General features: G+C 43.0%; 1 protein-coding gene across 2 annotated transcripts; it reads right to left on the reverse strand.

Annotated features, from left to right (window-relative positions):
• Positions 1 to 5493: 5493 nt before the first annotated feature.
• On the reverse strand, positions 5494 to 12946 carry LOC124024989 (gastrula zinc finger protein XlCGF17.1-like). 2 transcript variants are annotated; one of them, XM_046338695.1, is made up of 3 exons: positions 12893 to 12946; positions 7744 to 7992; positions 5494 to 6961 (listed from the first exon to the last, which is right to left on the reverse strand). In XM_046338695.1, the coding sequence occupies exons 2-3, from the start codon at positions 7844 to 7846 to the stop codon at positions 6042 to 6044; spliced, it is 1023 nt and encodes a 340-aa protein (XP_046194651.1). In that variant the 5' UTR covers positions 7847 to 7992; positions 12893 to 12946; the 3' UTR covers positions 5494 to 6041. The 2 variants fall into 2 exon arrangements, with proteins under 2 accessions (XP_046194651.1, XP_046194652.1); XM_046338696.1 differs by having other exon boundaries at positions 12908 to 12944.
• Between the last annotated feature and the right edge of the window lie 4243 nt (positions 12947 to 17189).

Raw genomic sequence — 17189 nt, forward strand, 5'->3', positions numbered from 1 at the left:
TACAACCGAAACAAAAATATATATATTTTTTTTAGCTACAAGACACACACACAAACCTCTCTGATTCAGAGGGGTTGGGTTAAATGTGGAAGACACATTTTGGATAAATGCATTTCCCTTTCCCCACACCAGAGTTCTACAAGACTATTTACATGATGGACATTTCAACAGTTTGACCCTCACTATAGTCTTGGGCATTTACTGAGCTGTACCAACGGACCATGGAAAAGGTCTGTTGAAATGAATACTGTAGTGGTGTGAGGAAGGTAACACAAGGTTCCATTCCCCAATAGTAACTATTGAGAGAAACCGATGAGTGAATAATAGAGCCTGTAATTGTCAATGTAACACCTGACCACATACCTATAATGTAACATGATGAACCTTAGGTTTTCAGATGTATGGATGGTTTTTGTTTAAAACCTCCCCGTGGGTGGATTCATTACGCCGATTCTGTTGGAAAACATTGTCTGTTGGAAAACGTTTTGCATCATAAACCCTTTACTCCAAATTGAAAAAGTTTTGCAATGACAAGGAGAGTTTCTATTGGACAAATTCAGGTAGGTCCCTCCCAATTTCGCTCCATTTGCTCTGTTTGCTTTTTAAATGGTAAACGTTTACCGTTGCAAGGCGTAATGAATACACCCCAGTTCTTAGTTGTAGTGCCTTTCACCTCTTTGAATCCACCCTTCCAGTGGGATAAAGATGATACATTTTTGTAAGTAGGGCTGGGCGGTATACCGTATTTTACGACGTACTGGTATTGTTGCACGGACCCGTTTGAGTTTTTACTTTTCCTATAACAGTATGTTAATGTTTGATTTGTTACATGGGATACGTCCGGTGTAACATCCATTTTTTTAAAATCATACTTAGCTTCTTGAATCTTCTCTCTCTCTCTCCATGCCGCTTTCCACACAGACCTAGCCCCGCCCCTGTCACCCGAGGAGGCATTTGTTGTTCCTGGACCACGAGACACTTGTGTTCCGTCTGCAGGGTCAATGCAGCAATGTTGATGACAACGATGCTGTTTTCTCTTTACTTCTTAATATAAACCACTAGCGTTCTAAAATTACACTGCAAGTTGGGCCTAAATTATTGTTAGCCGCTAATGCTAATCGCTAGCTAGCAATCTTATAAATGTACTAAATGTACTGAGTCAGAGCAAACGTAATTAGCTATGCAGCCTGATAATACCAGTGATGCTGTAGACCTGAATCAGCATGTTTGGGCAACAGTATCTTCAAAACCCAAAGAGGAATATGTGAAGCAAGAATGTTAGCTAAATGAAGTAGCTAAGAGAAAACACTGGTTCCTACTCTGTCACAACAACTGCTCCCTGGCATTTTAATTTGTTGTCATTATTATATTTTAACTATAGAATTAGAATAATCGCTAACACTACTTTACACCCAGCGTCATAACACTTTATGACACAGTCACAATATGTCAACAACAGCTGATAGAACGTGTTATAACACTGTCATGACCTGTTTAGAGATATTGCATTATTTTATGACTGGTTATGACATCTACATAAGTGTCAAAATCCACAAAACCAGCCACACATGGCAAAACATTCCATTACACCATAGCCTGTGTGTCAACAGTATGTCTGTTATCTCTCTTTTTTTTATTAAACATGTTAAATTGTCATTGTAATTGCGCACACATTGATGTCAGACATGGACCTACCCCAATGCTCTGTTGCTGATGACTGGGATGAATGCAGGAGCTGATTTCAGGTGAGAGACATGGCCCGATGTAATTATACAAAAGCGAAGTAAAGTTTGACCAGCAAAAATGTACAAACTTTATTTATTGGCAGATCGATTCAGTTCAATGCATTAATCCAAAACACTTTTCAAATCAATGACTAAAATGACAATTTAATAAATATATGAAGTCATTTCTAAGATTGTGTATCGTTAAATAATTGTTTAGTATTAAGAACTGATCATCACACCTCCATACATGTTTTCTACTAACTCATTCTCACAGAAAACTGCAGAGGGAAGCAGTGCCATCCAGTCAACCATCAGACTACATTGTTTTAGTAATGGCCACTGATATGGAAAATCTAGTTAATCAATATGAGTTCAACTGTAATTTGTCTAACTGATATCTATTTATTGAATAAATAACCATTTTGACTGTCTGGACATGTTTCCACAGCTTTGTGAAGTCCAGACAACTGCTTGCTGATTGGTTATTGGGGCAAGTGTCATTGTTCTGTGGGCCTAACCCACCCAACCAGTGTAGTTACAATAGGACGCAGTTGATGGCCCATCAGCAGCCTGTTAAATATGCTAAATTGAGAGCCTGTTCGAGGGTTTTGTGCCTGGGGAACCAGTCATGTATTCTGTTAACCAAAACTTTTATCCCAGTATACCTTGCTCATTTACCACTCACCGGACAGTTTATTAGTTAAACCAATTTTGCCTGCAGAACAGCCTGAATTCTTCGGGACATGGATTATGCATGTTGTAAACGTTCCATAGGGATGTTGGTCCATGCTGATGTGAAAGCATCAGGCAGTCTTTTATTTCACCTTTACTTAACCAGGTAGGCCAGTTGAGAACAAGTTCTCATTTACAATTGCGACCTGGCCAAGATAAAGCAAAGCAGTTCGACACATACAACAATACAGAGTTACACATGGAATAAACAAACATACAGTCAATAATACAGTAGAAACAAGTCTATATACAATGTGAGCAAATGAGGTGAGGTAAATACAATATAGCAAGTAAAACACTGGAATGGTAGATTTGCAGTGGAAGAATGTGCAAAGTATAGAGAAATAATGGGATAAATAAATACAGTAGGGAAAGAGGTAGTTTGGGCTAGATTATACATGGGCTATGTACAGGTGCAGTAATATGTGAGCTGCTCCGACAGCTGGTGCTTAAAGCTAGTGAGAGAGTTGTGTTTCCAGTTCCAGAGATTTTTGTAGTTCGTTCCAGTCATTGGCAGCAGAGAACTGGAGAGGCGGCCAAAGGAAGAATTGGTTTTGTGGGTGACCAGAGAGATATACAATGGGGAGAACAAGTATTTGATATCCTGCAAAATCGGCAGTGTTTCCTACTTACAAAGCATGTAGAGGTCTGTAATGTTTACCATAGGTACACTTCAACTGTGAGAGACGGAATCTAAAACAAAAATCCAGAAAATCACATTGTATGATTTTAAAGTCTGTAGCTGTCACGCCTTGGTCATTGTATTTTGTGTTTTTGTTATATGTTTGGGTAGGCCAGGGTGTGACATGGGTTTATATGTTGTGTTTCGTATTGGGGTTTGTATTATTTGGGATCGCGGCTGATTAGGGGTGTGGTATAGGCTTGGCTGCCTGAGGCGATTCTCAATTAGAGTCAGGTGCTTATCGTTGTCTCTGATTGGGAACCGTATTTAGGCAGCCTGAGTTCGCTTTGTATTTCTTGGGTGTTTGTTCCTGTCTTTGTGTAGTATTCACCAGATAGGCTGTAATTAGTTTCACGTTCCGTTCTGTTGTTTCTGTATTTAGTTTCAGTTATTTAATGTACCGCGATTCTTTCATTAATGTCATGAGTAACCTACACGCTGCATTTCGGTCTGACTCTCTTTCTTCAACAGACGAACGCCGTTACAGAAACACCCACCTCTCACGGACCGAGCAGTGTGTAAACTGGCAGGAGCTAAAGCAGGACCTTATGGAAGGTAAAGGCATGGAGTATACGACGTGGGAAAAAAATCGACAAGTGGGCGGCCGACCCAGAGAGAGTGCAGGCGCCCACCTGGGATTCGCTTCAGCAGTGCGAAGAGGGCTACAGGCTAATGGAGTCAAAAAGGAAAACACGGCGACGCAGTGCGAAAACCGAAAGTAACCCCCAAATATTTATTGGGGAGAGCGCAGAGAGAGAGTGGCTGAGTCAGGAGTCAGACCTGAGCCTACTCTCCCTGTTAATTGTGAGGAGCAGCAATATAAGGACTTCTGGTCTTGGGAGATGATATTAGACGGAAAAGGACCCTGGGCTCAGCCTGGAGAATATCGCCGTCCCTAGGAAGAAATAGATGCGGATATAGCGGAGAGGCGCTGGTATGAGGAGGCAGCACGGCGACGCGGTTGGAAGCCGGAAAAGCAGCCCCAAAAAATTATTGGGGGGAGGCTAGAAGGGAGAATGGTTATGCCAGGTAGTTATGCTATGGAGCGCATGGTGTTTCCAGTGCGGGAGCAGAGCCAGGTGCGGCACATACCAGCCCTTCCTATTGGCCGGGCTAGAGTGGGCATCGAGCCAGGTAAGCTTGGGCAGGCTCGGTGCTCAAGAACTCCAGTGCGCCTGCACGGTCCGGTCTATCCAGAGCCATCTCCACACACCAGTCCTCCGGTAGCAGCTCCCCGCACCAGGCTTCCTGTCCGTGTCCTCGATCCAGTACCACAAGTTCCAGCACCACACACCAGGCCTCCAGTACGCCTCGCCTGTTTAGCGCAGCCAGAGCTTTTCTCCTCTCCTGCGCTGCCAGAGTCTCCAGTCTGCCCAGCACCGCCAGACAACCAGTCTCTTCCAGATCTGCCAGACAACCAGTCTCTTCCAGATCTGCCAGACAACCAGTCTCTTCCAGATCTGCCAGACAACCAGTCTCTTCCAGATCTGCCAGACAACCCGTCTCTTCCAGATCTGCTTGTCAACCTGAATCTTCCAGTTCCACCAGCCAGCCAGGATTTACCGGAGCCTACTACCTGCCTGAGCTTCCTCTCAGTACTGGGCTTCCTCTCAGTCCCGGGCTGCTGCCCCTCTGTCCCGGGCTGCTGCCCTTCTGTCCCGGGCTGCTGCCCCTCTGTCCCGGGCTGCTGCCCCTCTGTCCCGGGCTGCTGCCCCTCTGTCCCGGGCTGCTGCCCCTCTGTCCCGGGCTGCTGCCCCTCTGTCCCGGGCTGCTGCCCCTCTGTCCCGAGGTGCCCCTCTGTCCCGAGGTGCCCCTCTGTCCCGAGGTGCCCCTCTGTCCCGAGGTGCCCCTCTGTCCCGAGCTGCTCCTCAGTTATGTGGGGATCTGGGTGAGGACTATTAGGCCATGGTCGGCGGAGAGGGTGGATTATCCCAGGACGCGAAGGGGAGGAACTAGGACATTAATGGAGTGGGGTCCACGTCCCGAGCCAGAACCGCCACCATGGACAGACGCCCACCCGGACCCTCCCTATGCTCTTAAGGTGCGTCCAGGAGTCCGCACCTTAGGGGGGGGGGGTTTCTGTCACGCCTTGGTCATTGTATTTTGTGTTTTTGTTATATGTTTGGGTAGGCCAGGGTGTGACATGGGTTTATATGTTGTGTTTCGTATTGGGGTTTGTATTATTTGGGATCGCGGCTGATTAGGGGTGTGGTATAGGCTTGGCTGCCTGAGGCGATTCTCAATTAGAGTCAGGTGCTTATCGTTGTCTCTGATTGGGAACCGTATTTAGGCAGCCTGAGTTCGCTTTGTATTTCTTGGGTGTTTGTTCCTGTCTTTGTGTAGTATTCACCAGATAGGCTGTAATTAGTTTCACGTTCCGTTCTGTTGTTTTAGTATTTAGTGTTCAGTTATTTAATGTACCGCGTATTCTTTCATTAAATTCATGAGTAACCTACACGCTGCATTTCGGTCCGACTCTCTTTCTTCAACAGACGAACACCGTTACAGTAGCAGGCAGCAACGAGACTTGGTTTTAGAGAAATGGCTTTTTAAAAAGTAGAAGTTCAAATTGTTTGGGAACAGACCTGGATAGTAGGACAGAACTCTGCAGTAGATTGCAACACCGCCCTCTTTGGCCTTTCTATCTTGTCTGAAAATGTTGGATGTTGTAAAATGTTGAAAATGTATGTCCTTCATAGATATTATACACATTTTTTTTTACAATAAAAGTTACCTTGTTTTATCTCTCAGTACATTGGAGCTGAGCCATATTATTTGCTGTAATATTAGATCTGCCTTGTCTGGAGGATGACATTGTAGCCAACTCTGTAAGACTTCGTTTAAAAAGGAGGATACTTTAAGCAGGGGTCCATTGTCAATCCACCCAAAAATGTACGGTTTTATTCTGAAAAAGGCTTCTCTATTGTGTGTATCCGTTGGTGTGATTTTAAGCTGCCCTGTCGAGAGAAACACTTTCCACAGTCAGAGCAGGAGTAAGGCTTTTCTCCTGTGTGTATAGGTTGGTGTGATTTTAAGCTGCTCTGTAGAGAGAAATTCTTCCCACAGTCAGAGCAGAAGTAAGGCTTCTGTCCTGTATGTATTAACTGGTGACAGTTTAAGGTATTCAACCGGGAAAAACTCATTCCACAGTCAGAGCAGAAGTAAGGCTTCTCTCCTGTGTGTGTTCTCTGATGAACGTTTATTGCAGATGATGTTGTGAAGCACTTCCCACAGTCAGAGCAGGAGTACGGCTTCTCTCCTGTATGTGTACGCTGGTGTGATTTTAAGCTGCTCTGTTGAGAGAAACTCTTTCCACAGTCAGAGCAGAAGTAAGGCTTCTCTCCTGTATGTATACGTCGGTGTGCATTTAAATGGACCAGTTGAGAAAATGTCTTCCCACAGTCAGAGCAGGAATATGGCTTTTCTCCTGTATGTATACGTTGGTGTGTTTTTAAGGTATCCAATCCGGAGAAACTGACTCCACAGTCAGAGCAGGAGTAAGGCTTCTCTCCTTTATGTATACGTTGGTGTGTTTTTAAATTGCTCTGTTGAGAGAAACTTTTTCCACATTCCGAGCAGGAGTAAGGCGTCTTTCCTGTGTGTGTTCTCTGATGAACTGTAAGAGACCTTGATGTTTTGAAGCTTTTTCCACAGTCGGAACAGGAATACAGACTCTCTCCTGTGTGTATTTTTAGGTGCATTTCTAGCTTTGATAGAAATGGGAAAATCTCCTCACAATGTGGGCAGTGATGAGACCTCTTAGCTCTGTGATCTTCCTGCTGTTGCTCTCTGGATGTAGAGAATGTGTCAACATGGTCTCCTGTGTGAACATCATCAGAAGAACCAGTCAGTTGATGAGATATACATATGACTTCATGTCAGTAGGCTGTTCAATACAAATGGGAATGAAACTAATTCAATGAAAATGTGGTAAATGAAGGCAAAAAAAAAGGGGTAAAAGGAGTGAAAATTAGGAGCCATATCATCATGTTTCATATCATGTTTCTACATATCATCATCTCCACTCACTATCACAAGGGTTAGTAACTACACAGACTCATTTCATATCATCCTCCACTCACTATCACAAGGGTTAATAACTACAGACTATTTCATACATACTATCACAAGGGTTAGTAACTACACAGACTCATTCATATCATCCTCACAAGGGTCACTATCACAAATTAGCAACCACCAGGGTTGGGGTTGGGGTCCATTTCTATTCGAGTTAATTCAGAAAGCAAACCAAATTCCAATTCGAAATGTTTCTCTTTTCTAAGTATTGACTATAACTGTCATTTTAGTGTTCAATGAATTCTGGAATTGCATTTTTTCTAAATGCTGACAATACTGGTATCAAACCATATTAGACTCAGTGGCATGAAATAACATTACTTTCTTATTTAAACAGTTCATCATGAAACAGTTGTACAGTAACTTTTCATACACAGTGGAGAGGTTGGAATGAATAACAAGCTTTGTTGTGCAGTCTGGAGTTTCTCAGGGATGTGTGATGTCAGAGTTAGACTTCAACCTATCATAACTTATGGAGGTCTAATTTATGAAGATAACTTATAGATAGATAGAACCAGCTGTTACCATGATTAACAGATGTCCCAATCTTCTCCTCCTCTTCTTCATCTTTAATGTTGACATTCAGTTCCAGTGTTTGACTGCAGTCTTCCAGCTTCACTGATGCCATCTCTGGATCCTGCAGTGCAAACTGGGCTCCACTGTTACAATCAGGACCCAGTGACTGTAGGTTTGGACTCAGTGTGGAAGGAGAGAGGCAGGCTGCGTTTGTCCTCACTGTTGATGTTACCGGCCTCAGACTTTATCTGAGTCAGTCTGTAGTAATAAAGAGAAATGGACAAAAAAAGTTATTTTCTTGACAGTTCTGGCGCTTTCTTTATTCTCTAAATATATATTCAATTTTTCTTGTTCAATTATCGTATTTCAACAGATCAGGTAGCTAAACATTGAAAACAAAACATGAATTCAGAATAGACACACACAATTACACAACGTAAGTGCACTTAACCTATAGTAGATTTCCTAAATTAATATACATGACTCAATAAAACATTTAGTACAAGGTTGCAGTATGTTTTAGGCAGCACTATGTACTATTTTCCTGAATAACTTTGTCTTCACTGTATTATTTCACTCACAAACAACGGTTAGTGGTGGAAACAAAGTACTAAATTGTTATATTTGAGTAAAAGTACATCAAATTCCTTTTATTAAAGCTACAATATGTAACAACCCGACCAAATGCACATAGAAATGTGAGTTATCGATCTGTCAGTCTCATTGAAAGCAAGTCTAAGAAGCGGTAGATCTGTTCTGTGTGTGATATTTCTATGCTTCCCCTTCCTAAGTTTAGTTGTCGTCTTTTACTTTTGTACACCTGAATAGAGGATAAATAACTACAGCGCATTCGGAAAGTATTCAGACCCCTTGACTTTTTCCACATTGTTACGTTACAGCCTTATTCTAAAATGGATTACATAAAAATGTTTTCCTCATCAATCTACACACAATACCCAATATTAAAAAGCGAAAACAGGTTTAGACATTTTTGCAAATGTATTAAAAACAAACTAACATTTTACATAAGTATTCAATCTGACAGAGCTCCAGAGTTCCTCTGTGGCGATGGGAGAAACTCCCCAAATACAGGTGTGCCAAGCTTGTAGCGCCATACCCAAGAAGAATCAAGGCTGTAATCACTGCCAAAGGTGCTTCAACCAAGTACTGCGTAAAAGGTCAGAATATTTATGTAAATGTGGTATTTCAGTTTTTACTTTTTCATTATGGGATATTGTGTGTAGATTGATGAGGGGGGGAAAACAATTTAATCCATTTTAGAATAAGGCTGAAACGTAATAAAATGTGGAAAAAGTAAAGGGGTCTGAACACTTTCCGAATGCACTGTACAATATGTGGTCATGGAAACGTTCTCACGGCGGTTTAGATGGTACAATGATTCTCCAATGATTATTTTGTCACAAACTGAAATTATCCGTATTATTCAAATTCATGCAACCAGGAACTGGAAGAGGGATTTCTGCATAATGCATCTTTAAGCAAACCAGACTGTTTTTGATGTATTTATGGATGGCCAGGTGCACACTCCAACACTCAGGCATCATTTACAAACGCAATATTTGCGTTTAGTGAGTCTGACAGATCAGAGGCAGCAGGGATGACAACGCGTGAATTGGACCATATTGCTCTCCTCTGCCTGAGCATTCGATATGTAACAAGAACTTTTGGGAGTCAGTGAAAATGTATGGGAGTAAAAAGGACATATATTCTTTAGGAATGTAGAGGAGTAAAAGTTGCCAGGAAATATCAATAGTAAACTAAACTCAGCAACAACAAAAAAAAGGACTCTGTCTTTCAAAGATAATTCGTAAAAATCCAAATAACTTCACAGATCTTCATTGTAAAAGGTTTAAACACTGTTTCCCATGCTTGTTCAATGAACCATAAACAATGAATGAACATGCACCTGTGGAACAGTCATTAAGACACTAACAGCGAACAGACGGTAGGCAATTAAGGTTACAGTTATGAAAACTTAGGACACTAAAGAGGCCTTTCCACTGACTGAAAAACACCAAAGGAAAGATGCCCAGGGTCCCTGCTCATCTATGTGAACGTGCCTTAGGCATGCTGCAAGGAGGCATGAGGACTGCAGATGTGGCCAAGGCAATAAATTGCAATGTCCGCAATGTCCGTACTGTGAGATGCCTAAGACGGCAGTGGCAGTGGCAGACCACGTGTAACAACACCTGCACAGGATCGGTACATCCGAACATCACCCCTGCGGGACAGGTACAGGTTGGCAACAATAACTGCCCGAGTTACACCAGGAAAGCACAATCCCTCCATCAGTGCTCAGACTGTCCGCAATAGGCTTCGAGAGGCTGGACTGAGGGCTTGTAGGCCTGTTGTAACGCAGGTCCTCACCAGACATCATCGGCAAGAACGTTGCCTATGGGCACAAATCCACTGTCGCTGGAACAGACAGGACCGGCAAAAAGTGCTCTTCATTGACGAGTCGCGGTTTTGTCTCACCAGGGGTGATGGTCGGATTCGCGTTTATAGTCGAAGGAATGAGCATTACACCGAGGCCTGTACTCTGGAGCGGGATCGATTTTGAGGTGGTGGGTCCATCATGGTCTGGGGCGGTGTGTCACAGCATCATCGGACTGAGCTCGTTGTCATTGCAGCCAATCTCAACGCTGTGCGTTACAGGGAAGACATCCTCCTCCCTCATCGGAGGGTGAAGGCTAGGGCCATTCCCCCCAGAAATGTCCGGGAACTTGCAGGTGCCTTGGCGGAAGAGTGGGGTAACATCTCACAGCAAGAACTGGCAAATCTGGTGCAGTCCATGAGGAGGATATGCACTGCAGTACTTAATGCACCAGAGACTGACTGTTACTTTTGATTTTGACCTCCTTTGTTCAGGGGCACATTATTACATTTCTGTTCGTCACGTCTGTGGAACTTGTCTCAGCTGTTGAATCTTATGTTCATACAATTATTTACACGTTAAGTTTGCTGAAAATAAACGCAGTTGACAGTGAGCGGACTTTCTTTTTTTTGTTGAGTTTAGTTAAAAGGAGAAGTTTCCTATTTTAGGGGAGACCGGGGATGGTTGTAACACAGGATAACTGTGACACTTAATATATCGTCAAGCAGGAACAAGCTAAAATCATGTGATTCACTGTGCACATGCTCAGTTTGGTCCTCAACCCTCATGTGAAGAAGCAAGACCCTTATTGAAAAACTAAATCTGAGTTTGAAGTAAGAAAGACATATTTGGGGCCAAATGTGTTTTTGTGACGGCATCACCTGCTTTGTAGTTAGTAGTTTGTAGTTAGTAGTTTGTAGTTAGTAGTTTGTAGTTAGTAGTTTGTAGTTAGTAGTTTGTAGTTAGTAGTTTGTAGTTATTTCAGGTTCATAACCAGTTTGTGTAGATATGGGGCGGCAAGTAGCCTAGTGATTAGAGCATTGGACTAGTAACCAAAAGGTTGCAAGATCTAATCCCCGAGGTGACAAGGTAAAAGTCTCGTTCTGCCCCTGAACAATGCAGTTAACCCACTCTTCCTATGACGTCATTGAAAATAAGAATTTGTTCTTAACTGACTTGCGTAGTTAAATAAAAATAAATAAATATCGATTTGATGCAAGTTAGCAATGCTAAAGTTTAAACATGTAGCTAAAGTTGAAGCTAACTAATGGCTGCAAGCATCAGGGTTAGTTATAACAAGCCTAATGAGGTCTGGGTGCAGTGCTGGGAATACAAATGATGGGCCCACCAAGCCTGTACTCCGGGACTAACATACCACTGTCTAAACTGATGGGCCCACCAAGCCTGTACCCCGGGACTACCGTACCACTGTCTAAACTGATGGGCCCACCAAGTCTGTACCCCGGGACTACCGTACCACTGTCTAAACTGATGGGCCCACCAAGCCTGTAACCCCGGGACTACCGTACCACTGTCTAAACTGATGGGCCCACAAAGCCTGTACCCCGGGACTACCGTACCACTGTCTAAACTGATGGGCCCACCAAGCCTGTACCCCGGGACTACCGTACCACTGTCTAAACTGATGGGCCCACCAAGCCTGTACCCCGGGACTAGGTAGGGGAATTGTAACAACTGACCCGGGAGGTAGGGGAATTGTTACAACTGACCCGGGAGGTAGGGGAATTGTTACAACTGACCCGGGAGGTAGGGGAATTGTTACAACTGACCCGGGAGGTAGGGGAATTGTTACAACTGACCCGGGAGGTATGGGAATTGTTACAACTGACCCGGGAGGTAGGGGAATTGTTACAACTGACCCGGGAGGTAGGGGAATTGTTACAACTGACCCGGGAGGTGGGGGAATTTGGAACATCTCACCCCAATGCCTGTTACAACTGACCCGGGAGGTATGGGAATTGTTACAACTGACCCGGGAGGTAGGGGAATTGTTACAACTGACCCGGGAGGTATGGGAATTGTTACAACTGACCCGGGAGGTAGGGGAATTGTTACAACTGACCCGGGAGGTAGGGGAATTGTTACAACTGACCCGGGAGGTAGGGGAATTGTTACAACTGACCCGGGAGGTAGGGGAATTGTTACAACTGACCCGGGAGGTAGGGGAATTGTTACAACTGACCCGGGAGGTAGGGGAATTGTTACAACTGACCCGGGAGGTGGGGGAATTTGGAACATCTCACCCCAATGCCTGTTACAACTGACCCGGGAGGTAGGGGAATTGTTACAACTGACCCGGGAGGTAGGGGAATTGTTACAACTGACCCGGGAGGTAGGGGAATTGTTACAACTGACCCGGGAGGTAGGGGAATTGTTACAACTGACCCGGGAGGTAGGGGAATTGTTACAACTGACCCGGGAGGTAGGGGAATTGTTACAACTGACCCGGGAGGTAGGGGAATTGTTACAACTGACCCGGGAGGTAGGGGAATTTGGAACATGTCACTCCTTGTGTTTGAGACAGTCACACCTTGTCTGTTTGATTTAGAGAGATAAAACCAATACTACTTTGTAACAGACAGATGTTCCTATTCACATTTTGAATGTACTAGCTCAAAATGATCTGAGATGTAGACAAAAAATGCAACCATCCCCTATATCCTCTACACTAAATCACTCATTTTTATGTAAATCCATTTTTTTATAGAAGGGTCCAGACAGTATGTTTGTGATTTCACATACTTTTGAGAACCTTACCACAACCAGCAAATCGTGCCCTCATCCTTGTTTAGCAGTATGGGCGCGGGGAATAAAACAAGTCTCCAAAACCCCGAAATACGTCCTTTTAGAAACGGCAAAGCTCCCATGATAGTGATGCGGGTCTTTAGATGTTGTACACATGACATTGTGTCGTTCCGAACAACGTTTTAATCAATGTTGTTTTATGACTGGTCGGGGTTTGGGAGAGGAAATCCAATAATTCCTTTAACGTATCTACGCTGACTGACCGCCATTTTGTGAGGAACACTCAGGTCTCTTCTCTTTGTCATCAAACACCACGTGACTGGGGGACTACCGTAAACTACATAATAATGTGACAGAGGCAAATAAGAACGCTGTTCTTTATCTCCTAACGTATTGCACAAGTTAACTGCATGCATTTACTTAAAAAGTATCTACAAATATTTGACTTCGAAGAAAATAGTTTCAACGGTATTGAAAAACCATCCTATGGCTTTCCCCCAAGTATTCTGGTATCTACGGAATTACGCCCAAGCCTAGTAACTACACAGACTCATTTCATAGAATTTCTTCACTGGCAATTTGTCTACTTCACTTCTTTAGTCTACTCTCTGATCACTCCAGATACCCCAGTTGGTTATGGAAAATATATTTCACAGTGGTTTAGATGGTACAATGATTCTCTACACAATGATTGCTTGTTTTGCCACAAACGGAACATTTTGCAACCAGGAAATTGAGGATATGTTTCCATAGTGCATCTTTAAGCAAACCAGACGGCATGATTTTCCAGTTTTTTATTTAATGTATTTTTATTTACGGTTTTCAGGGGCACCTTCCAACACTCAGGCATAATTTACAAATGTAGTATTTGTGTTTAGTGAGCCCGCCAGTTCAGAGGGTTAGTAGAAATTGCAACGTGTTAATTGGGCCACTCTTATTTAGAAACTTCAGCGTTCCTATGCATCCCTATTGAGCAGTGAATGGGATATCAACCAGATTCCTTTTTCTATGGCTTCCCTAAATGTGTCTAGTGTCACAAGACATAGTTTCAGGCTTTTTATTTGGAAAAATGACCCTGAACGACAACATTGCGTCAGCGACAAAGGCGGCCCTTGTGCCTCTTGCTCCTACTGGGAAGCCAACTGCCCGTGTTGATATATTATCGAATAGATATTTGAAAAACACCTTGAGGATTGATTATAAAAAACATTTGCCATGTTTCTGTCGATATTATGGATCTAATTTGGAATATTTTTCGGCTTTGTCCGTGACCGCAGTTTCCGGTGGATTTCTCAACCAAACGTGAAGAACAAAATGACGTATTTCGGCTATAAAAAAACATATTTTATGGGACAAAATGAACATTTGCTGTCTAACTGGGAGTCTTGTGAGTGAAAACATCCGAAGTTCATCAAAGGTAAATTATTTATTTGATTGCTTTTCTGATTTTCGTGACCCAAGTTGCCTGCTGCTAGCTGGACATGCTATGCTAGGCTATCGATAAACTTACACAAATGCTTGTCTAGCTTTGGCTGTAAAGCATAATTTCAAAATCTGAGATGACAGGGTGATTTAACAAAAGGCTAAGATATGTTTCAATATGTCACTTGTGATTTTCTGAATATTTTCTAGTAATATTTTTTTTGTCCGTTGCGTTATGCTAATTAGTGTCAGTTGCTGACAATTCTCCCGGATCTGGGAGGGGTAGTTCTAAGTTAAAGGAGAAGTTTCCTGTTTTACAACAACTCAGTCACACCTTGCCTGTTTGATTTAGAGATCTAATACCAATACTAATTTGTCGCAGACAGTTGTTCCTATCACATTTTGAATGTAGTAGCTCAAACAATCTCTGGTTGGCAGCAGGGTAGCCTAGTGGTTAGAGAGTTGGACTAGTAACCGGAAGGTTGCGAGTTCAAACCCCCGAGCTGATAAGGTACAAATCTGTCGTTCTGCCCCTGAACAGGCAGTTAACCCACTGTTCCTAGGCCGTCATTGAAAATAAGAATTTGTTCTTAACTGACTTGCCTAGTTAAATAAAGGTTAAATAAAAAATATAAATAAAAAAGACATGTAAAACCATGCCCAGTCTGCCTCCCATTAAAGGAGAAATGTCCTATTTCACTATTTTTGATGTAAATGTAATTTTATAAAAGGGTTCAAACACTTTTTGTGATTTTACATGTTTTTGAGAACCTTACCCCAACCAGCGAATCACTTCCTCGTCCTTGCTTAGCAGTATGGGCCCCCCCAAAAGCATGTGAAGTTCCAGACACTTGTTGAATCTCTGCCAAAGCGCATTGAAGCTGTTCTGGTGGCTCGTGGTGGCCCAACACACTATTAGAATAGAATAACACTTTATTGTCCAATTTTTGTTTCACATCACCTTAATAAATAATCGCATACATCATATTTAAACAGTCCATCATGTTGCATACACTATCAATTTAGAGGACATACATTCACTCACGACGACTACTGTTCCAACTGCACTAGATAAATAAGTACATTTATTTTTTATTTATCCAATTTGTAAGTCGCTCTGGATAAGAGCGTCTGCTAAATGACTTAAATGTAAATGTATTTCACCTTTATTTAACCAGGTAGGCAAGTTGAGAACAAGTTCTCATTTACAATATATCGATACAATTTACTTTGCATTTAGCAGTCAGCACAAGTGTAACAGTATTGCTTCTGTCCCTCTCCTTGTCCCTACCTGGGCTCGAACCAGGGATCCTCTGCACACATCTACAACTGCCTCCCACGAAGCATTGCTCCACAAAAGCCGTGGCCCTTGCAGAGCAAGGGAAACAACTACTTCAAGGTCTCAGAGTGAGTGACGTCACCAATTGAAACGCTATTAGCGCGCACCCCGCTGACTAGCTAACCATTTCACATCGGTTACACAAGGAACGAATGAATGTTTGAACACGTTCTTCTTGGTGATGGGTGTTCTTAAGCGTCAAACAGAAGGGAAACCTCTGGAACTGCGGGTGTAGACGGTGGGAGGGGTCGCCAATGACAGCCTGTGCCGCCTTTTTGGTTGCATTGTGGAACAGACTGCTCAAATGTGCCTGTGGTCGACCAATTGCTTTGCTGGCTGTGTTTACTATTCTGGTCAGTTTGCTTTTGCGCCTCACACTCAGATTACCATACCGTACTGTCATATTGAATTTGAGGATGCTCTCTACCAGCTCAGATTACCATACTGTCATATTGAATTTGAGGATGCTCTCTACCAGCTCAGATTACATTTACATTACATTTAAGTCATTTAGCAGACGCTCTTATCTGTCATAAAGAACGTGAGGATGCTCTCTACCAGCTCAGATTACCATACCAGACTGTCATATTGAACGTGAGGATGCTCTCTACCATCTCAGATTACCATACCAGACTGTCATAATGAACGTGAGGATGCTCTCTACCATCTCAAATTACCATACCAGACTGTCATAATGAACGTGAGGATGCTCTCTACCAGCTCAGATTACCATACCAGACTGTCATATTGAACGTGAGGATGCTCTCTACTAGCTCAGATTACCATACCACAATGTCATATTGAACGTGAGGATGCTGTTTTGAAAGCAATGATTATTTACATTTCTCAACGTTAAAACACAGCGTCGGAATTGTAGTTTACACAGAGCCAAATATGGGCAAATGTAACAGCTGAAAACCCTACTTACGGAGACCGGGGTAAAGCCAGTTTCAGGTTGGATATTCAAGCTTTCAAACCACTTGCCACAGACTCCAAATAAGTGTCATGAAGTTGGAATAATTGCGCACAACATTGCACAGGTTTTATTTTCACAATTATTTTCAAAGCTAATAAACGTGGAAATGTGACCCGCATTTTGTATTCCTATAGTTGAATTAGTTAGTCAGCGTAAACAAAGTACAGAATTTTTTTTCATTTGAATTTCAATAGCTCCATGGTCATGTGACCTACTGACTTCAAACAAGTTTCAGAATGTCCACTCAGTGGGCCTACACATTACACATCCTTTTGTTTGTCCATTTTCATCTCACACGATGTTACATTCATTTGCCTGCTCTGCCCCCCTGAAGGACAGTGTCACTCACACACCAATTCACTTGGGCCTTCTCCTTGGGGCCTTCCTGACCTCCAGACAGGCCCACATTGACCTGGTGACCTCTGACTCCTGGCCTCTAGGCCTACACTCCCTGCCTGCCTATCCTCTCCCTGGGCCTAAGAGTGTATAGCTTATTCCTTGGAACTACAGACCTCCAGGCCTCCACACCTACTCTCCTTACCTGGTCAACAACCCTC

Source organism: Oncorhynchus gorbuscha, unplaced genomic scaffold, assembly GCF_021184085.1.
Source record: "Oncorhynchus gorbuscha isolate QuinsamMale2020 ecotype Even-year unplaced genomic scaffold, OgorEven_v1.0 Un_scaffold_2108, whole genome shotgun sequence".
Taxonomy (NCBI): domain Eukaryota; kingdom Metazoa; phylum Chordata; class Actinopteri; order Salmoniformes; family Salmonidae; genus Oncorhynchus; species Oncorhynchus gorbuscha.

Bases quoted from the DNA above. Each gene is read 5' to 3' on its own strand.
- LOC124024989 (XM_046338695.1), bottom strand. From the start codon at position 7,846: ATGGCATCAGTGAAGCTGGAAGACTGCAGTCAAACACTGGAACTGAAT. The intron at 6,962-7,743 runs GTAACAGCTGGT...ATGTTCACACAG, and splicing joins TGGGACATCTGTTAATCATG to GAGACCATGTTGACACATTC.